The sequence below is a fragment of the Hydra vulgaris genome, chromosome 09 (genome assembly GCF_038396675.1).
Source record: "Hydra vulgaris chromosome 09, alternate assembly HydraT2T_AEP".
NCBI classification, from domain to species: Eukaryota; Metazoa; Cnidaria; class Hydrozoa; order Anthoathecata; family Hydridae; genus Hydra; species Hydra vulgaris.
The window spans coordinates 53979660-54003915 of NC_088928.1; the positions used below are offsets into that span (position 1 = coordinate 53979660).

Below are 24256 nucleotides of genomic sequence, written 5' to 3' on the forward strand. Positions count from 1 at the left end.
TTGTTTATTTTAAATTAAAATAAAAACGTTTCCGTAGTTAAGAATGTCCGCAATCAAGCATGTTAATTCAACTCAAATAAGAAACAATGTTGACATATTATGCTATGTCATGTTATGTTGTCAACTTTTAGTAAGTGGCAATATTTCATTGTTTTTATTTAATTTTAAAGCTGCAGTAACATATTTTTCCAGTAGATAGACAAATGCATTAACAAAAAAACCAAAGCTTTTTTGTCTGATTTCGCAGACTTCCCATGAAAAAACTTTGAATAAAGAGTTTTTGAGTGACCCCATCACCATACTTGCATATATAATTTATGGATGGCCCCATGATAACCACTTTATATAACCAATATCACTCTCAAAGACTTGGTGCCGAGCGCTGATAATTGCACTTGTTGATAATGTGTTTCAGTATTACAAGTGCGAATAATCACGCTGGATGATTTTATTCATCACATGCACTGATATATATATATATATATATATATATATATATATATATATATATATATATATATATATACATATATATATATATATATATATATATATATATATATATATATATATATATATATGTGCGTGTGTATATATACATATATGTCAGTGTATGTATATATATATATATATATATAAATATTTATATATATATACACACACACACACAAAGTATACTTGTAACTGCTACCCGCAGTGTCAGAAATTAGCCAAATTGCTAATATTTATAATAGAACATTGAAACTCAGAGTTTCCTTTGTTTCCACAAAAACGTTGAAAAATAATTTTGTCTCGTTATGCTTTGTTGAAGTTATGTTTATATTTGATTTTAAATTGTTTTGGGGCAGCATATGTTAAGTAGTTTTTGTTAATAATAATTTGCTTTTAGTTATTTTTATTTATAAATATAAAACAATTTTATATACCTTGATGGTTTATAAGAATTTAAAACTGCAGAAAATTTTGTATAATTTTTCCGTTTTTGCAAAAGTATACAAATTGCGTATTGAGTATGCCACTCATATCATACTCAATATGCAACTCAACGTACGCAATTTCTTTGAGTATAATACTCAATATGCAACTCATAGTACGCATTTTTATTGAGTAGAATACTCAATACACAACTCATAATACGCATATTTTTTGAGTATTTTGCATAAAAATACGCAATTTTTTTGAGTGTAAAATATAAATTAGTTGTTAAAGTATATATTTTTTTATAAATAACAAAAAAAACACTAAATTATAATTTAACCATTATAATTTGTTTTTTAAAATAAATTATTAAGGTTTGCGTGTCTAAAACACGTCTTGAAGCATCTAAGGAGTAAGTAGCATTGCTTTTAATGACTTTATGAGCTTGCTTCAAATAACAATTTACAATTTGCTGTTTTACAAGTTGATAAACATTGAGTTGTTTTGTTTTGTAAGTTGATAAACTTCTAGTGTTTGTATTTGAAATAACGACTTTTTTTATAATATTTTGTTTTTTTTATGAGGCTATAGATGTATATAAGATGCAAGTATTTATCTTTTTATCTATAGTAAATAAGTTAGATAAATAAAATAAATCATTTTAATCTTTAATCTTATATAAACTAAAGTAATTTATATATGTAATGTAATTTAAACTAGTTTTATAATATTGCTTATTTGCTTAACAAAAGTTTTATTTTAGAATTTTTGCTTTAACATGTATGGAAGATCCGCCAAACGAAAATTAGGTTTAGACTGTAATGTAAAGAGTTTGAGAAAAAAAAAAGAAAAAGTATAAATAAAGAAGATAAAGAAAATCAGTCTGTAAATAAACAAATAAATTCTAATAGAAGTAATTGTGCCTTAGCCTTATTGTCGTGCAGCAAAAGCATATGCAATGCTTTATTAACAAATATAAGTATTAAACAATATGTTAAAGAGATTAATGAAATTAAACATAACTTGAAAAACAATAAATTTCCGTGTAAAATTTTCAAATTTGGTGACACTGAAAAAACTTACAGTTCGATTTTAAACTTTTTTCATTGCCGAACCGAAATCGATTTTAAGCCCGGAAAGAAAGAAAAATTACATTTTACCTGCATTTATTGCTATAAGGTATTACATGTACCACTAGGGAAAAGTGGTAATTTTTTTAAGCATTTTAATTCCACACAATGTAACGGCAAAGACAATTTTATGGCTTGGAAAAAGGCTTATGATGATATAAGTCTTGATAATGATGATGACTCGTTGTTAGATGACAATATTATGGATCTAACTAAATATGTAATGTCATTCAATATGGCAACACAAGAGCTAGGTAACATTCATCTAAAAAGACTTTTAGAGCGTCATAAAATTCGTTTACCATGCGAGAAGTCTTTTGTCTATAATATAGTTCCTATGGTAGTTGAAAAGATAAAAATAACAATCACTAACTGCCTTAGAAAAGCCAAAACTATTACATTAATAGGTGATATCTGGGATAGCCGCCAGCTGGCTGATTTTTTTGCCTTATGTTGCCAGGTTACCCTTGCTGATTTCAGTAAAAAGCTAATAGTTCTTGGTCTTCAACGAATGAGCGGCCCACATAATGCTGAAAATATTATATTGGTTTCAGAAGAAATATTAAATCAATATGATTTTGATAAATCTAAAGTTGACGGTTATGTGAGTGATGGTGGTAAAGCTTTTCTTAGAGCTTTTCCACAAATGCTCAATTATGAATTGGAAAACAGCAATTGGATTGAAGAAGACTTTTGGGAAGAATTGTTTGAGAATGATGACAGTGATGAGAATGATCAGGAACTGAAAGATTCACCTGAAAACAAAATTGAACCTGAAATTAACGAATTGCTTACTGAAGAAATAAATCCAATCCAAAATGATATTAAATTCAGCAAACTATCTAATAAGATTGATGCTGAGATTGATGCTACTGGAATTGATGATGCTGATAATTATGAATTTGAGGATCATAGTATAGTAGATCAATTAGAGTTTGAACTCGGCAGCAGAAAAATACCTCGTTTTGCATGCACAAACCACAAATTTAATATTTCTATACGTAATACTGTGAGGTCATGCAAACGATTGAAAACTATTTTGTCATTGCTTTGTTCATTTGCTAAAAAAACTCATCAGACAATTCGAATTGCCTGAATCTTTCAACAACAACAAAAAATAGATTAAGAAACGAAAATTTAACTCGTTGGTCATCAAGCTTTTTAATGTTGATTTGTTTTTACAAAGCATATAAAAAACAATTTTTTTTTTGAAACTATTAAATGTCCAGTTACTCAAGCAGAGATTGAATTCTATTTATCATTGATGCTCCCAGCATATAGATTTACGCTTTTGAATCAAAGAAATTGCGTACATATTGGTACCAAGTTTACATTTATTAATCATGCAATATGAGGAAATGGCTAAAAAAGATAATAAAAAGAAAAAATTTTGCGAATTGCTGATAACTAATGTAAAAAACAGTTTGAGCATGAGCTTAACTTTGCTGTTTATGCAGCTGCTGCAGTTTTAAATGTTTCTAAACTTTATCTATGGTATCAAAGACCAATTGCAAAAGCCACAGTCAATTTGGGACTAAGTTTGTTAGTAAACTTGGCAATTAAATTTAATAAAAAAAAACGAAAAAAACGATTTGACAGCAAGTCGTTCTAATAATAGTTTCTCTCAAAAAAGTGTTCCTGACGATGAAACCTTTGATCAGTTTTATCAAATCATAGAATTGGATCAGGTAGAGTACAACAAAAAAGAACTTAGCATCGGACACCTAGCTGACAAAGAAAGGATTAACTTTTTAAGAAGGTAAACATTTTAAGAAACCATAATTTCACCAACAAAGCTCATTATGATACATTTTGGTTTGAGAAAAGAAAAGAATTGCCATATCTTTATAATTTGTGGCTCAAGTTTTTTCTTATACCGACATCCTCCGCTTATGTTAAACGTTTTTTTAGCATATGTGGTGTAGTTAATCAAAAAAAGAGCCGGCAACATGACCGATGAAACACTAATGAATCATGCTTTTTTAAAAAGTAACTTAACCATACTTAATGAAATGGCTGAGTGAAAATAATTCTCCAGTTGTTTGAAAATTTTCTTCATTACTTTTGTTTTTGTTTATGAATTGAAAATACATTTTAGAAAAATATAATTTTTTTTTTTCTTTCATTTGTGTTTCTGTTTGTTCATTATATAAAAAACAATATTACTTTTAGAACAAAATTATATTTTACACTAAAAAAAAAACGCAAATTATTCAAAAAAAATGCGTATTATGAGTTGTGTATTGAGTAATCTACTCAAGAAAAATGCGTACTATGAGTTGCGTATTGAGTATTATACTCAAAGAAATTGTGTACGTTGAGTTGCATATTCAGTATGATATGAGTAATATAATCAATACGCAATACGCAAAAAAAAGTGCATTCTGATGTATGATACAAATTAAAATAAAAAAATAGTAAATTATAAATAAGCAAAAAAAATTAGGACATTATCAGCAAATAAATAAGAAAAAAATGTTTTTTTTGGATTTTAAACAAATTAATTAATTTAATTTCTGGAAAAATTAATTTCTTTCTATAAACATTTGTACAAAAAAAAGTTCCCATTTAAAATAGTTACAATAACTTTTGGAAGAAAACACAATTATTTATCATAATTTTAAAATTTTAATTTATACTTCATTAAATAAATTATATGAAAACTTACTTGAAACTCCATTAATTATAAAGAAGTTTTTAATAAATCCATCTTGAACTTCATACCATGGATCTGAAGCATATACTTTCACACTTTCAAAGTTTTGAGCTTGACTGTTGGTAACAGAAAAAACAACATCTCCATTTATTCTTATTGTGTATAAATAATATGTGGTCTTTAAAAATTGACTAACTTCAATGTTAGTCCACGAATTCAGTTTAAATGGATTTGTGTTGAAAATGTAATTTTCGTAACCATTTATTGGTGCAGCAACAAGCAGTGTCCCATCACCATTTTCATGAAACCATATACCAGGAGTTCTATCACCATAGTAATCAATATTAGAACCAATAGTAAAATGAATAACACTATGATAGTAGGGAACAAAATTATTAGGATAAACATCATATGAAATTAAATATTCTTTATCAAGTGTTGGTATTTCAGCAATAATATTTCCTTTTACTAATGGTGTTGGGGTATTACCAACAATGTACTCTAAATTTCGAAATAAAAAAATTAATGCCCTAATAACTACCAGTTTTTCCTCAAAAAAAAAAAATGCTTCACTAGTTTACTACATATTTTTAATGCAATTGCTTATAGTTTTTAACGATTTAATTATAAATATTACATTACCAAACGTTAAAGATCCTGATTAAAAAAAAATACTATTACCAACTTTTCCATTTATAATCAAAAAGTCAGCAATAGAACCATTTTGAGAATTATACAAAGGATCAGAAGCATACACTTTTACATTTTTAAAGTTTGTTGCATTGTAGTTTTCTACTCTATGTATATTGACTCCATTCAAATCAACAGTCAACCAATATTTAGCATTTGACAAAACTTGACTTATCATAATAAAAGACCATTCATCTAAAGTTAGTGGAGGTGTTTCAACGGAGTAATTACCATTATTTACTGCAACAAAAATAACAAGCTTTCCAGAACCATCTTCATGAAACCAAACACCTGGATTTTGATCACCATTTTCTACAATATCATTATCCAAAATAAAATGAAGAACATTTTTTAATCCTTTAGAATAACTTTTAGGTTTTAGATTAAAAGATATGGTGTACTCATTCATCATAACCTTGAGAGTTCCAAGATATAAGCCTTTTATTAAAGTGAGCTCTTTTTGATAATTTATAAAATCTAAATTAAATTGTTATACACATTTTAAAAACTTAAATATTTTGCAAAAGCCTTTTTATAAAAACTAGTAATATATAAAAATCAAAACTAAAAAATTAAAACGAATAATACAAGGCTCATTTTAACAAGGTTATGCAAAACTTGTCTGCAATACTTTTTACAAAAAATAATAAAAACTTTATAAGACTTAACAACATTATTGTTTTAACATTTAACAAGATATTTAAGATTTGCAAGAGAAACTTCATTTAAAAAAGACACCAAATTTCAAATGAAAATTAAAAATGAAAATAAAAAACACAAATGCAATTGAAAATTCTCTACTAAAATACCAACAGCCACATCAAATTAAACTTAGTATAAAAATTTTTTTTTTTTCCAAATTTATAGAATTTTATAGAACCAAATTTATAGAATTTTATAGAAATTTATAGAACCAAATAATATTTAAACTACACTTATCTTCATGTTTTAACTCTAAATAAACAACTGAAAGAGAAGTATAGTAAAAATTAGGTAAAATAGTTTAAAAAATTAAAAGCGAACTCTTTTTAAAACCCTTGCAAGTTAATGTTTTTAATGTTTTTAACTTTTATAATGGCAGAGTTTGTGTGTTTATTAATAATTCTTTTTAAAGATCTGATATTGAAAGTGATTTTATTGAAAATCAATCGTTAAAAACAATTAATAGAAAATCAAAATGCAATAGTATTGTTAGAATTTTGTATTGTCCCTTATGTATGAAAATTTAGAGTGGTTTTAATTTTGAAATTTTTAGATTATATTAAATTAAAATATCCAAAGTTTATAAAGTTCAAAACTAATAGCTTTTAACTTGATAAACTAATTTACTCCCAACATGTTGGGGAATAATCACTAAAAAAGAAAGAATTATAAAAAACAAAGAACATTGTTAAAGAGCAAGGATATGGTTGAAAAAAGACTTAAAAAGTTATAGGTTGTATGAGTCAAGAAAATATAAAGATGAGAGAGAGTTTCAAAGCATTGATGTGAGGGGTAAAAAACTGGATAAATAAAAATTTTTAAGCATAAATAAGTAAAATGATGCATCTTTGCTCAATGATGAGTCAAGCAAAAATGAGATTTGGTTAATGGAATTAAAGCTTGTTTGAGCAACAACCATGATAGTAATTGCAGAAAAGAGAAAGAGATGCAACTTTATGATGAAGGTAGAGTGCATTAGGCTTGGCAAATTCAGTGCAGGTCCAACTACATTTATAATAAATTTTTAGATCTTTTTTAAAAGAAATAGATCATCAATAGGAGAACCAGACAAAATATGACAACAGTATCCCATACATAAAGACAAATAAAAAAATGTAGAGATTTAGGATTACATTAGGCACAAATGAATTATGCAAACGCCGCAGATTCCAGCTTTGCTATCAATTGTATATATGTTATATGTTTTCCATAAGAGACAAGTAGTGATAAGTTTGAAGAATAGTCTTAAAAGATGCAAAGTAAAGACGCAAATAGAAGTAACACCATATGAAGAAAATTATGGAGAAAAGCAACATGCAAGACATTAATAAGCCATTAATATGTAAAGAGCAATAGCTCTTGCCTCCATCTAATGCAAGATGGAATCATTCAGTTACAGCAGTCATCAATTAGGCAGTAGAATAAGAAGATCAAAATTTATATTGATTTTCAGAGTTATTAGACTCAAACAAGACTATTGTTGACTAAAGACACAAAACCCTCGCTTCTAATAGAGAGTAGACTGATCGTATGATATTTGAAGAGGCCAGAGTGTTCTCATGATTTTGAACTATAACTGCCATTTTTCAGCAGACAGTAAATAACTAGGTTTTTTTGGAGGTAAAATTTAAAATCCACTGCAAGCCTCATTCTGTAATCTGTTACAGAAGTAAAATATTGTAAAAAAAAAAACATTAGAATTATTCTGTTGAATTCTTTTAGCTCAATTAGGTAATCCAACATGTATAATTATATATATATAATTATACATGTTGGATGCAAAAAGTTTGGAGTTTTTCCGAAGTTTATTTGTTTTAATTAACCAAGTGTATCAAAATTGGATACTCGTCTTATATGGAAAAGATTACACCGAAGTGCAATAATGAAGGGCAACAAGGAGAAACAACAGTTTTATAATGAGGTTATTTTAAATTTCACCTATCTACTGTTGATTGGTTTATTTTAACAATAGCTTTAAAAATAACATCAAAAAAGAAAAAGAAAATTTTTTGAAAATACACGAAAATAAAATAAAAAAATTAACGAATGGTCATAGTTTACCTTTTAATACTTCATATATTATTAAGAATTTCTCTTCATTTAAGCTTTCCGAAGACGAATTAGACATCCTTAAAAATGGACTGAACTTCTCTATTAAACTGCAACATCTTAAAAGAACCGATATATATTCTTCATTCGAACTCATAGACCAAAATCCTCAGAATAATTTAAAAAATAATAATAACTCCAGTCAACCTAAAGCTGAACTTTCTTATCTTGCTAATTCCTATATATATAAATATCGCCCATCTAAAGAAACTCTAAAAAAGCATTGAATTCTGAAAAAATTATGTAAAAATTCAGATATCGTTATTTTAAAATCAGATAAAGGAAAAGGTATGGTTCTTCTAGATAAAAAAATTTATGACAACGGTCTCTACAGCATCATTAATAATCCATCCAAATTTAAAAAACTTAAAAAGGATGTCACTATCACCAGAGAAAAACAACTTAAAAACTTTTTAAGGAAACTCAAGAAAAAAGATTGCTTTAATGAATCCAACTATAATAAAATATATCCTTCAGGCTCTTGTCCAGCCCACATTTATGGTATTTCAAAATTACATAAGATAATTTCTTCTGACAATAATATAAGTTTCAGACCTATCGTATCATCTATTGGTACTTATAATTATCAATTAGCTAAATCTTCACTAATACCTTCGGAATTTTTCACTGAAGATTCTTTTACTTTTTCTAAAGTAGTAAACCAAGCTTGCCTTCATAAACATTTCTTAGTATCTTACGATATTACAAGTTTATACACCAATATTCCACTAAAAGAAACAATAGATATTGCTGTCAATGGCATTATAAATAGTAAAGTTAATCTTAAAATTGGTATAAATTATTTAAAAAAAACTCTTCAATTTTGCAACATCTCAAACTCATTTTCTCTTCAAAGGACAAATTTATGACCAAATTGATGGTGTTCTCCCTTAGCATCTATTCTTGCTCTAATATTTTCATCGGAAACTTTGAAGATAAATGGCTAAAATCATATAATGGAGAAAAGTAGCTTTATATAAACGGTATGTAGATGACATTTTTGCTGCTTTCACTTTTTCACGCCGATTTATTTTTTTGTATATCAATAATAAACATAGATCTATTACTTTTACAATGGAAAAAGAAATTTAATCAATAATATCTTTTTTTGACCTAACTCTAAATAAAACAAACAACTCCACAATTACTACTGTTTTTCATAAGAAAACTTTCTCGGGACTTTACACCAACTTTTTTAGTTTTATTTCATTTTTATACAAAGTTAGTCTGGTTAAATGTTTAATTGATATAGCTTATAAAATAAACAACACTAGTCTTAGTCTTAGTCATGATATTACCAATCTTTTTAAAGTTTTCAAATGAAACTTGTACCCGTCTTGGTTGATTAAGAAAATCCATAGCTCTTATATTAACAATACCAATATCAACATTTCATCGCATTCGGAAAACCTACAAAATTTTAAATATTTTAAACTTCCTTATACTGGAAAAATGTCTTATTTAACCAAACAAAGACTAAATGCAATCATTAAACGATATTGCAAATGTATATATACATGAAAATATAAACATATTTAAATATCCATACATTTACATGTGGAACTATATATATATATATATATATATATATATATATATATATATATATATATATATATATATATATATATATATATATATATATATACATGTTTATAAATACATACATATATATGTGTATATACTTATAAATCTATTTATATATATATATATATAACTGGCAAATATGCTTTCAGTAGACTGTGGTGCGTAAAGCTGCTATCAGTATGCCAATACTGCACCACTTCGACATCTAAAGTGGCTTTGTGCTGGTATAAAGTAATTTAGGTCCACTAGGCTATACTGCTGCTGCCAGCTAAAATGAGATAAATCAGTATATACATCACAATATGCTGTAGTTTTAACAGCATAAAGCTAGACCTGGTAAGGTACGATATGATAATATTACTCAACATACTTTAACATACTTCCATTGATTGAGGTTTATACTGTGCATACTATAATCTTGATAAAAAAATGATAGTTTTTTTACAGAGTTTTATAGAGCTTTTATAAATTACATAATTATAGGTTTTTTTAATTTAAAATATCAAATAATAGAAATCGATAATCTAACAGTTAAGGGGCCTATAATAATTATATTTTATTTCTTGAGAAAAAATGGTGAAGCATTTAGAATTTGTTTTGATGCGTAAGTGAGTTTATTAACAAGTTAATTAAAAGTTGAACATTTAAATTTTAAAAATGCTGAAGTGTTATGCATGAGTATTAGAGGTATTAAGTAAAAAAAAATTTTAATTCAAAAAAAAACCAAACCATCTAGATTTGAAGCAAATATTTAAAACTAAGTCCATAAAAATTAGAGCATCATTCAATGACCATTTCCTTGCCCTATAAAAACATATTTGGAAAAAAAAGGGACCTGGAAATGATTAAAAACAGCTTATTTTAGTATATGAACTTTTGAATAAAGTGGTATAGTTCTTATTTCTCTCTCTAAAAATAGTATAGTTTACATTTTAAATTGTCTTCAGGAAAGGTTATCCTGTTACTGGTAACATGTAACTCACTACAACCTGCTTCAAGTCCTGCTGCCTTGCTGCCCTTAAAACACCCTCTTGCCTTGGGTTTCCTGGTTGAGTAAAGGCTTGAGATGTCTCAATAAAAAAATTTGTATTGGGCAAAAAATAAAGGCATTTGCCTTGTAGAAGGCCTCCTAAGCAAAGATTATAGGGGTAAACAGATTCTACCTGTTGATTAGCATTGCACCCATTCTTCATCTATTCGGCTGGCATAGATGTATTTATAATATATTGTTTTTAGTCTAGGATGTTGAATGTTGGATCTTCTTGACTTAATGCATATATTTTGCTTGTTTGTATGTTTTTATTACTAGGTAACTCATTCTATTATCTCCTAATGAGATAATTGAATGAGTTGCCTAAAACTCCTAAAAATCTTAAGACTCAGTCTTATGGTTCTAAGGCCGGCGGGTATCAGGATTCAAAAACATTTTGGTAGCTCTCTGAGAGGCTGATTACATTGCCAACAGTAAAATATCAGAGTACTAGCAGTGCCATGTTGCGCATTGATGGTGTCCCTATTTAAATATTTGAGGCGCATTGTCGGGGCTGCATTCAGAGCCCTTTGTTATGTACACTGCATAATAGTCCAAGCAATTGCTTGGACTATTATGCAGTGTACAGAGTATCTAAAAAAAAAAATAAAGAGTCAAGTTAATTTGACAACTTTAAAAATAAATAAAGTACCGAAAACTATAAAATACAAAAAACCATTGTCATCACCAAATTCTCTAAATCCATCATTCATTAATATTTGTGGTCTTTGCAGTAGTTTTTCTTCTGTTAAGTCTTATCTCTTGCAAAGTTCACAGACCTACTTGCTCTTTGTGAGACTAATTCGAGTTTGGCTGTCTTATCTTGTGATCTTATTGTTGATGGTTCTCTTCCTTTGATTCGTAAAAATTCAAATAGTCACATGCTTGGCCGGTGCATTTATGTTCTTAAGAATTCACCTGTTTGACAGGTTTGAATCGACAGACTATTCTTTTATATCCTTTCATTTTTCACAACTTCACTCTATTGCTTTTCTCTTTCTGTATCAGTTCTGTTCTCTAACATGTTCTATATTGGTCTCCTTCATTTTAAGACTGCAAACTTTTGGTTATTATTTTTGATCAAATTGACCAAGTCCGCTTTCTTTATCCTTTAGCCAATATTGTTGTTGTTCGCTCTAGCGTCAGCAAATCTGCAGGTGTTAAGGCCCACAACATCTTCCTTTTTTCAAACTCTAACTCAATTAGTCAATTTTCCAACTCACTTTCCAGACAATCCCAAATAATTACCTTTTCTTCTAAACTTATGACTTGTTTCTAATCATAGTCACTGCTTAGTTTCTCCACATTCACCCCTAAGTGCTTCTGATCACGGTTTTATCTCTCTAAAACTATTATATCATTCGTCTTCATCATCAGAATCCCTTAATCATAGTACCTCTTACCAACTATCTTAATACTGAAAGGGACTCTCTCAGTGTTTTTCTTTTCTCTTGGTAAATCTTTTGTCTTCTTGCTGACAAATGTGTCTCTTACATTGTGCTGCTGCAACTTTTAATTGAAACCATTACCTTAAAATCTTTCAGCAAAGCAATTTGCCAGAAAACAGATGTCTGTTTACTATTGCTAGAAACCATTGTAAAAAAGTTTTGATTCAAAAAGTTTTATCAAATGCCAAAGCCCGCTATTCTCAAGTCACAAAATTTTGTGTTTGATCTAAAAAATTAGGCTCTCATGACGTCTGGAGAATCTTATATAAATGGTATAATAAGGACAAGTCTGTTGTTTTACCTCTCTTGTATGGTTCTGATTTTTTCACCTTACCTATAGACAAATCTGAATTTTTTGTAAAAAACTTTTCATCAATATAATCTCTTGATTCTATTAGTTGCATTCTACTTGATATAGTCAACACACAGGTTGATTCGTTGCTTCACATTCGTATCACTTTAGGGTTCGTATATAAAGTCACTACCTGCTTATACTCTTCCACAGCTTGTGGTCCGGACAACGTACATGTTATAGTCTTGCACAAGTGTTCTTGAGAGCTGTCATCTATATTTTCAAAACTATTTAACAAGTGCTTATCAGAGTCTTGTTTTCCAACATGCTTCAAAATGACATCTGTTATTCCTTTTTTCATAAGCAAGGTTTTTGAGTCTTTAATTTACAAACACTTTATATCTTTTCATAAATCTAATAACTTACTTTCTGATCATTAATATGGATTTCAATCTTTTTGCTCTACAGCTGATTTGCTAACAGTAATAACTAATAGGCTTTATTGTACATTAGATAGATGTGGAGAGGTTAAGTCTATCTCTCTCAACATGTCTAAAGCTTTTGATAAAATTTAGCATTACTGGTCTTCTCCTCTCCAAAAGCCTTTTTTTTAAGTATATAAATTAACATCTTAAGATAATTTAATCCTTCCGTATCTGTAAAGGTTGCATCTCTTCTTATTGTGCTTGCCACTTTCTTACTCCTGATTCTATTATTTATCTCCATAAATCTCAAATCCATCTATATATAGAATACTGTTGCCATATCTGAGGCGGATCTTCCAAGGATGCTCTTTCTGTTTTAGACAAGGTGCAAAAACGCATTCTAAACATAGTTGGACTAGCTTTTGCAGTCAACCACCAACCATTATCACATCATCATAATGTTGCTTCTTTTTCTCTTTCCCATGAATACTATAATAGGCATTGCTCTAAAGAGCTAGCTCCTCTTGTGCCATTTACTAAAAATCATTCTCTTGTTACTCATCATTCAATCAAATCTCATCCATTTACTGTGACTGTTTTCAAGTGCTCCAAAACTCTTATTCATCTAGTTTTTTCCCTCAAACATCAGTTCATTGGAATTTGCTTCCCTCATCTTGTTTTTCTGATTCATATAATTTGCAATCATTAAAGTTGTCTGTCAATGATAATCTTGATCTATAAACTTAATCTTTTCTCTTAAATACATTACTTATGGTGACATACTATTTATTTAAATAAAAGTTTTCTAAATCTTTTATCTTCCAGTAACTTTCAACTTTAATAGTGATTGCCAGCAGCCTTTTGGAAATAAAGATGTTGAAAAAAAAAACTAAACTTTAAACTTAAAAATCAAACAAAAAGGTTATTTTTACATACACATATAACAAAAGAAACAGTTTTTCATAGTTATATAAAAAAGTTTACATGAACAGTAGTTACACATCAGGAAAGACTTAAAATTATTTGCTTTTACAGTTTAATGGGGAATTGTATGAAATGACATGTATCGATTAAATGCAATGTGTTAAAAAATAAATTCTTTAAAGAAATAAACACCTTATAATAAAAAGTATATCACGTTATGCTTATTATAAGTATATCTTATTTTTTCTTGAACAGTTTTACAACATTAATTTTTTTAAATAGCTAATAGCACATTAGTTTTGTGATAAGCTTTAATTCAGCTTACAATTAAACTTTCATACTGCAAAAAAGAACATGAAATAAACTTCAGCTAAGATCAGAAATATTAGTTACACTTACCAATATGTATGTATGTATGAGTTTTATTTCATTGGCAATGACATAAAATATTTTATTTATGAATGTTTGGATAAAGATTTATTGTTACCTTTGAGTTAGTCAACTCTTTAATTACATCAACTATTATAAATTTAAAAAGTTTATGAAATAAAAGAAATGATGACTAATGTAATAATGAGAAAATTGTTAAAATAAAAAGAATGGCATAGTAAACTAATTTAATCCCCAACGTTTGAAACAGATAAAAATCTAAAGAACTTCAGCAACCAAATAACCTCTTTTGAATACTACTTGTTTTATCAGTATATGTCAGCAGAGTTTCTTTTTAAATAGTGATAAAAAAAATAGATTTTGTCAATTTATATTAAAAAAAACTTGATTCTTATTTCAAAAATAGTGAATCAGTATGCAAGTAGCCTTTTATAAGGTAGATTAAACTGTCATTAAAGGGTCTTATTTTTGGGAATGACAGATTCAATTTTTAAAAAATAATATATTATATACAAAAAAAATGCTGACATCAGGCATTATGTTTATAACCTAATTTTAAAACAAGAATAAGCATAGCTTAATTTAAAAAACTGTTAAAATACCTTCAATATATATATATATGTATAAATATATAAATATATATATATATATATATGTGTATATATATATATATATTATATATATATATATATATATATATATATATATATATATATATATACATATATATATATATATATATATATATATATATATATATATATATATATATATATATATATATATATATATATATATATATATATATATATATATATATATATATATATATATATATATATATATATATATATATATATATATTGAAGGTATTGTAACAGTTTTTTAAATTAAGCTATGCTTATTTTTGCTTTAAAATCAGGTATTAACAATAAAATTAATTAAAATATATTTATTTTAATTCATTTTGTTCATTGTAAGTACACTTATGTTATGGAGTTAATGGCTAACACTTCAAAATGAGACATTGGCCCTTCAAAAGACATCCTTAAAAAGACATCTGAGGGTCCTCAAGTTAATCAAGTCAGAGTGACTCTGACGGTAGAAATCATCATTTTTCTTTTTCCTTTCTTTTCATATTACAGCACCCTTTAAAAACATAAGGTCAATTAGATTTTTTTTGACAATTACTCAATTATCTCTGAAATAATTTTTTAATTAATTGGTAATCAAAAAACTTTTTTAATATTTGAGTTGATTATTTAAATAGCTATCTAATTGCATTTAACACTAATTTGTCTTATCAATCCTTTCTAAGTAATTTAATGGTAAACTAAAGCAATTGTATGTATTACTATTTGAAAAATGTGTCAAAATTATATGGTCAGTTATTTATAAGGTTAATCTAAAAGAAATAACTCTTAAATTAATACTGCAAGAATCTTTAAAATGTGTATTTACTTTGATCAATATAAACTACAAATAAATTAAAAAAAAAAAAAAGTCAAGTTCTACCTATAATTTCAAGAGATATTTAAATGGTCAATTCTTGGCACACCTGAAACAGAAAAATGGGGTGAAAATTGGTATCACATCAAGCAAAATGGCAATACCAATGATAACACTAAAAGTCAATGAGAAATAGCAAGATTAAATGTTATTTAACTATGCTGTGTCCAAGCAATGCTAAAGTCGACTGGAAATAGCAAAGTTACGTGTGTTTTATTATGCTGTGTTCAAAAAATGCTGAAAAACTCAAAACTTTCAAATGACATTAAATATTCACCAAGAGTTGGAGTGCCATAAAAACTCAATCCTAGGATTAAAACTTTTTATATCAAAGAATGAGAGAAGACCCTAAAATTAGAGGAAGATCCAAAGAGGGAAGATCCTAAAGTGAGCTACAAAGAACTGAGAGCTGAGTTTAGTAATATGGCTGGTTTTTTTAGTATTAGCTATAGCACAGTTGAAAGGTTTCTTAATAAAAAAGGTGTTGATTGCTATGTTGCTGCAATAAAACTGCTTTTATGGTTGACAGATAGGATGGCGCAATGAAAATAAAAAAAATTTTGTTAATGGAAGGACAAGAAATTATCAAGATAGAATATGGAAAACAATGCACATTTGAAATTTGCAATGAAAAAGATTGGAAAAAAATTCCAAAGAATTATGTATGCATCTGATTGAATCTATGCCTAAATGTATTCAAGCTTGCAGGCTTGTGGAGTCAAGCTGTAGTCACTGTTTTTTGGTGGAGCCGCAGCCACAAAAATTGAGCAGCTTTTGGCTTTTGGCGTGTTTTTTTAAAGGAATAGAATGTATTTTTTTTTACTGTAAACTTGTATTCATAAATTGCTTAACTAATTTTTTGAATAAATTATTGAATTTCTATTTTTTTTAACAGTTACAGTCTTACCAAAACTTGATAAAAATGAGTATTATAACGATTTTGTACTTAACAAAATATTATCCTTTAATAGCATTTCTTGCAAAATACTATCCTTTAATATTTGCATTTAATTAATATTAGCATTTCTTTGAAGTTTTATGGTTTATTACGAAAAAAAAACAAGTCAAGTATATATGAAAACATTCTAACAGTATTACATATATTTCTTTTATTACATTTTTATATTGATAGATTTTTTATATTGATAGATTTTTTATATTGAGTCTTTTAAATGTCTTTGGAGCGTTTTTAACATCTTAAAAACGTTTTGGACATCTTTTGAACATTCAAAAGACGTCTTTTTTAGGTACCATGCATACTGGGTAGAATTTAAACTAAGAATGTTTACCCATAACATTTTTCTACTCTTTACAAATGTAGTGTGGGGTAGTTTTTACAACTCTTTCTTTAAATGTAGTATGGGGTAGTACAGTAGTGATAGTAATAGAGCCTCAAACGAAAAGTTAAAGCTTAAACTGTTGAATGATCCAAGTTCAAATCCTGCCACCGCCAACTCAGCACCTAAGTAGTATTTCAGTACGCAAATGTTGGTCAATAACAGACACTACTTTAGATTAGTTCTAATGACTATTTGTGGCTGTTTCTACGCCAACAATATCTTGTTGTAAGTTGTATAGAAAAATATAGCATGAAAATTTAAATAAATAAATAGATAGAAAATAAATAAAATAATACATTAACTTTGTAATCATGAAAGTTGGTTAAAGATGATTTGCAGGAATTGGTTTGGATTTAGGTTGGCAAATGTGATCAAAAAAATATTCCAAAATTTGCGATTTTTGTTCATAAAGTATGGGAGCCGGAGCCAAGCCAGGAGCCAAGCCAAAGCCTGTCATTTCTTAGGAGCCGGAGCCAAAGCCAAGCCATAAAAAATACTTTTGGCTCCACAAGCCTGTGAGCCTGTCTAAAAGCTCATCCTGGTCAAGCAAAATAACCAGTTAAAGTATGACATATTTTTGACACATTTTTGTTATTATAGTTTTTTCACCTGATTCTCTTGTTTCATTGATTTTGTTACCAAAATAAAATATATTTTTTTTATTTTCTGATTTATTTAGTTATGCAATGTATTCCAAATAGAAATAAAAATAAAGTCTCTCTTCTTTTTTTTATTTCTTTTAAAAGATGTAAAGTAATTTAAGTAATTGCTAAAAAATTTTAGTGACCTTTTAGCTTTAAAAGTTACTGTAATTGCTTTGACTATTATTTAACAGTAAATTTGTTAAATTTTAATGGCTTTTCTAATGGCTTTTTGTAAAAATAGTATAAAAAATTTTTTATTTAAACTTGTATCTAATTAATATGAGAGCAGGAAATTTTGTAATTTTAAACAAATGATGACCATTGCATTTAATTAATACAATAAACAAACAACGTTGGTGCAAAATTGTGTAAAATAATGTTTGAAATACCTTTAAGAAGAATAACAATTGGTTGAGTTCCACTATCTAATAAAAAAAAATGTTTTAAAATATAGTATCAAATATTTTTCACAACAAAAATACAACATAAATAAAGACCAAAACCTTGTGTGTGTGTGTGTGTGTGTGTGTGTGTGTGTGTGTGTGTGTGTGTGTGTGTGTGTGTGTGTGTGTGTGTGTGTGTGTGTCTATATATATATATATATATATATATATATATATATATATATATATATATATATATATATATATATATATATATATATATATATGTTTATATATATGAACATATATATGTATATATATATACATATATATATATATATATATATATATATATATATATATATATGTATATATATGAACATATATATGTATATATATATATATATACATATATATATATATATGTATATATATACATATATATATATATGTATATATGTATATGTATATATATATATATATAAATGTATGTGCATGTGTGTGTATATGCATGTGCATATACACATATATATATATACATACATATATACATATACACATATATATATATATATATATATATATATATATATATATATATATATATATATATATATATACATATATATATATGTATATATGTATATATATATATATACATATGTATGTGCATGTGTGTGTATATATATATATATATACATATATATATTTATGTATATATATATATATATATGTATATGTATATATATATGTATATATATATATATATACATATATATATATATATGTACATGTATATATATATGTACATGTATATATATGTATATATATATATATATATATATATATATATATATATTTATATATATATATATATATATATATATATATATATATATATATATATATATATATATATATATATATATATATATATATATATATATTTCTTTAAAAACAATAAAAAAGCTTAAACCATTTTAAGACATTTGCCAGCTAGAACATTGCATTTATATGGTAATTTCTAAAGTTCAAACTTTGATTGGCAATATCTGCTTTAACATAACATTTAAATTAACAATTCAATGATGAAAATTAATGTTGAATTATTTTTAGTGCTAACATATTTTTATTTAAAATAACTTTTTCATGGGAGAATTCTTAACTTTTTCTGAAAGAAAATATATAAGTAAACCATGAAAAGTTTGTCAAAGTTCAAAACAAGAGGAGACACCTTGAATCTTAACAAAGATTATGATAAACAATCTATGTTAAAAAAGTGCATAAAGAGTTATTCATACAATGAAGAGCATAATAAGGACAATTACACTATGCTTATATGTCCGATTGTTCCTCTTATATGTACAATTGTTCCTCTTATATGTCCGATTGTTCCTCCAGGACTGACAAACTCTTTAGTTGAATCAATTTTTTAACTAAAAAGCTTACTTTTCATCACAGGCTTAAAAATACCAAAAATATGACTGAACTATTTCAGGGGACAGTATCCAAAACAATTTTAAGTAAGTTCAAATTTTCTCTTCTTAACAAGATTAAATAATGCTATATCTTGATGACTGTCAAAGTTTTTTAAATTTTTAAGTATTTTACTTGTGAAATTTATAAGTGTTTTTTCGCAATGAATCAATTTTTTGTGATTATTTTCCAGTTAATAATAATTATTTAATGATATTCATAATTGCATGTGTTTTAATTATTATATTATTATTTGTTTTGTTATGTATTATATTATGTTACTTAGTTTATGATTAATATTTAGGATTTTTTCTGGTTCTAATATTTAATTTCAATAGTTTTGAATTGTTAAATGTAAAAAGCTTGTAGTGTTCACCTGCATCTCACATGATATTATCATTTTGCAAGTATGTTACTATGGCTCTTTACAAATATTTATTATAAAACAAATTTATAATATAATGGCTATAAATAAAACCATATAACAGTTTATAATACTATAATATGATAAGTTGTTTATGCAATTCATTGATAAGTATACAATGAGTTGTTTTGCATAATAACTCCATAAAAGATAATGAGCATATCTTTTAAATGATTCATTTTTAAAAGGTTTTGTGATAACTACTCTAAATTTAAGAGTTCAGCATACTTGACGAAGAAAATAAGGACAATTTCACAATACAATCTATGATCACAATACATTCTATGATTAATTAACCTCACACAAGTTTTATGTTTTTATTTTTTATGGAATTTTTTTTGTTTTTTTGTTATTTCACCTCCCCAAGGCCCAGAAGGCCACTACAGATGAGGAGGCTGCTCAATTGTGGTTATAACCCTCTCTCAACTCTTATAACTCCAAAACACGAACCTTGACGAACAAGGCCGCTGCGCCTTTTTTTGCGATTTTTAACATATAAAAATGTATTTTAATAAAAATATTTTAATATGAATAATTTTGAAAAGTATAACTTTATTTTTAAAATTTATTATAAAATTTTAAATTTTGTATAAATTAAATTAAACTTTGGGAACAGATATGACACTTTGTTTGAAGACAAAAACCTTTCTCGTGATTGCGTACAAGAAATAAGCAATTTTGATGAGAAGCTGAAAAAAAATAACACTGTCAAGTTATTAGTGTGTCATTTGCATAATTTTTATATCGGACTTTTTTTTAAGATTGTCTATATTAAATGTTGTTATATTCTTAAAGATAAACTTAAATTAGATAAAATTTGAAAAATGTATACTTTAATTAGCAATGAAACAGAGTTTTGAAATATTATATGTTTTTGGCTTTTAAAGAGTCTAATTTTTATATCTATATTGTTCTGAAACTGGCAAATGACATCAAGGTTAATTAAGCCTAATAATATTAAATGTATCGATTGATGTTAATCAAGGTTAATCATCTTTCTCAAATCAGAGGAATGAATATTTTAGATTCAAATGCAGGTTATTGAGGGAAATTTTCTCAAAAGGACTGATCTTTGCCTTTAAATTTTGCTGGGAGGAAAGGTTGGAATTGGCAACTTAAAAATAAATTTTCTCTTTATCAGTAAGTCAAACACAATCATAATTCAACTTAACTTGGTATTTAACAACTATGAGTATTATTTTGTTCTTAAAATAAATTGTTATATACAAATATACAACTAAGGAATTAAAGTCAGCATTCCACAAAATATTAATACTGGAAACTAATCAAAATTATTTTATATATAACTTAATTTTTATATTGTGGTCTAAATATTATTAAAATCTAATCTAGTAAAAAACTTAGAAAAATAAGCTTATAAAATATTTTTTAATTGTAAATAGATTAAATATAATTTATTTTAGAATAAGTAAATATTTTAATTAAACAGTATATGGATTAAATAAATTTAGTAAACAGGTAACTTTTAGTCATAATTAGAAAAGTTTAAACAAGGAGTTATTTTTACTTTTTTTTCTTATATGTTGTTAAAAAGAATAAGTTATTAACAACTTTAAAAGATAAGGCTCAGACAGACCTGCAATTGTGAAGGAGATAGAAATGATCCAGAACAAGTAAGTAGGCGATCGCATCAAAAAAAAAATCTAACATTCTATCAGCAATCAATTTTTATAACTAATTGTAAAAATAATGTAGATTACTTGTTTGTTCATCTGAATTATTGAAAAACACTTTAACCAAAGACTTTTTTCTCAATTTTTTTTATCAACAGGTTTTTTTATCAACAGGTTTTTTTTATCAACAGGTTTACTTTATTACTTTATTTTGATGTTGACTAAGTTTTTTGGATATTGGATTAATCTATTTTAAGCAATGGATAAACATACCATTAAAACATTGGGTAAGCGGTGTTTTCAGTATTGGCCAATGAGCATTAGTCAGACCTTGCGCCAACGATCATTTCATGTTGGCCCAATGCATTATGTCAACATTGTGCCATTATAAGCCAATGCATTGGGCCAACATTCGCCTAATTTTTTTTTTCCTAGCTGGGTTGGGGTTCAATGTTTACAGTAATGCAAACAATATTTAATTTAGGTAATTAATTTAATCAATAACAATACTCATAAGAGTATATAAGAAGAATACGAAGCAATCAAAAATAATTCTAATAAGATTTCATCAATACCTAAATGACAAGATGATGTCCTCATATGTTGCATGAAAAAAATTTATAGTGGCTGCTAGCAGCCTTGTTGGGATAGTATCAGTTATAAAAAAAAATATGGTAAATGAACATTTTGTAAAAAAAATATATATTAAAAACAGGGTTGGGGTAAACAATCCTCCTCACCTAACACTAGCTGCTATAATGGGGTCCATGCTGAAAATTATTGTATAGGTTAACTTTGGTTAAAATGTATCTACCTTAAAAAGAATTTGAAAAAAGTTGTCTAATAAAGTTTGAAAGAAATTTCAATTTAATTTAATTTAAATTCAAAAAATTTTTAATTTAAGTAGTCAAGTTACATAAAATTAGTTTTTGCCTAGTTTTCCAGGTAAATTTAATATATACTTTTTTTTTACTTGAAATTCCCAACCAATTCTATATTAAGACTTAGACTTATTAGAGTTCATTGAAAAATAAAAGGTGAGTAAATTTTTTTTTTAAGGCATAAAATCATTTTTAACTTACTGGTCAACAAACTCAAGTGGTTGGGATTAAATTTGCAGTGGCTAACCAGATGTCCACTGTTTTGGTGGTTTCTGAAGGAGTAAAATTTCTTAATATTTTTAAGTTTTTTTAAAATAATTTTTTAAAACATGTTTTTTATTTTAAATTGATTATTATTTTTGAAGTTTTTATATAATTTCGCTTCTTTTGAGTACCAGGTTGACATACTTTAGAAAAACTTTTTTTTCAAAATATTAGGGACATGTCAAATTTTTAAAAAAATGTTCATGTTTAATTTCTATAAAAAACTTTAAATTTTGTTTGTTTCACAAAAACATTGTCTTGTTTTGCTTTGTTGAAGTTATAATTTACATTTGATTTAGATTGTGTGGGGGCAGAACATGTTTAGTAGTCAAAAATTATGTTAATAATAATTCGTTTATAGTTATTTATTGTTTATAGTTATGTAATAGTTTTATATACCTTAATGGTTTATTAAAAGTTAAAGTTCTATTGAAAACTTTGTATCATTTTTCTGTTTTGAGAAGTTATCCAAATTAAAGTAAAAAAATAGTCAATTATAAATAAGCAAAAAAAATTAGTATATCATCAACAAAAAATAAGAAAAATATGCTTTTTTTAGATTTTAAACAAATTAACTTATTTAATTTCTGGAAAAACTATTTTCTTTCTATGAACATATGTACAAAAAATAGTTCCCATTTAAAATAGTTAAAATGATTTTTGGAGGAAAATACAATCAGGTATCATGATTTTAAAATATCAATCTGTATTTCATTAACTAAATTATTTGAAAACTTACTTGAAAAACCATTGACTATAAAAAAGTTTTTTATAAATCCATCTTGAACTTCATACCATGGATCTGAAGCATACACTTTCACACTTTTAAAGTTTTGAGCCTGATAGTTGATAATAGAAAAAACAACATCTCCATTTATTCTTATTGTGTATATATAATATGTGCTTTTGAATAATTGACTAACTTCAATGTTAGTCCACAAATTTAGTTTGAATGGATTTGTGTTGAAAATGTAATTTTCGTAACCATTTATTGGTGCAGCAACAAGCAGTGTCCCATCACCATTTTCATGAAACCATATACCAGGAGTTCTATCACCATAGTAATCAATATTAGAACCAATAGTAAAATGAATAACACTATGATAGTAGGGAACAAAATTATTAGGATAAACATCAAATGAAATTAAATATTCTTTATCAAGTGTTGGTATTTCAGCAATAATATTTCCTTTTACTAATGGTGTTGGGGTATTACCAACAATGTACTCTAAATTTCGAAATAAAAAAATTAATGCCCGAATAACTACCTATTTTCCAATTTTCTCTCAATAATAAAAAAAAAAAACTATTTTAACTTATATTCTTAATGCAACTGCTTAAATTTTTTTACAATTTTATTACTATATACTACAATATGACAACATTAAATACTGTGAAAA

At 26.3% G+C, this 24256-nt stretch overlaps 1 protein-coding gene across 1 annotated transcript in view; it reads right to left on the reverse strand.

The window, feature by feature from the left end:
• LOC136085581 (uncharacterized) overlaps positions 1 to 24256 on the reverse strand; it is a 212984-nt gene that overhangs the window by 102690 nt on the left and 86038 nt on the right. The window contains exons 10-13 of the mRNA XM_065806901.1: positions 23596 to 24084; positions 18184 to 18219; positions 5386 to 5871; positions 4717 to 5205 (exon numbers count right to left, since the gene is read on the reverse strand). Coding sequence (XP_065662973.1) covers positions 4717 to 5205; positions 5386 to 5871; positions 18184 to 18219; positions 23596 to 24084 — 1500 coding nt within the window. The remainder of the gene's footprint in view (positions 1 to 4716; positions 5206 to 5385; positions 5872 to 18183; positions 18220 to 23595; positions 24085 to 24256) is intronic.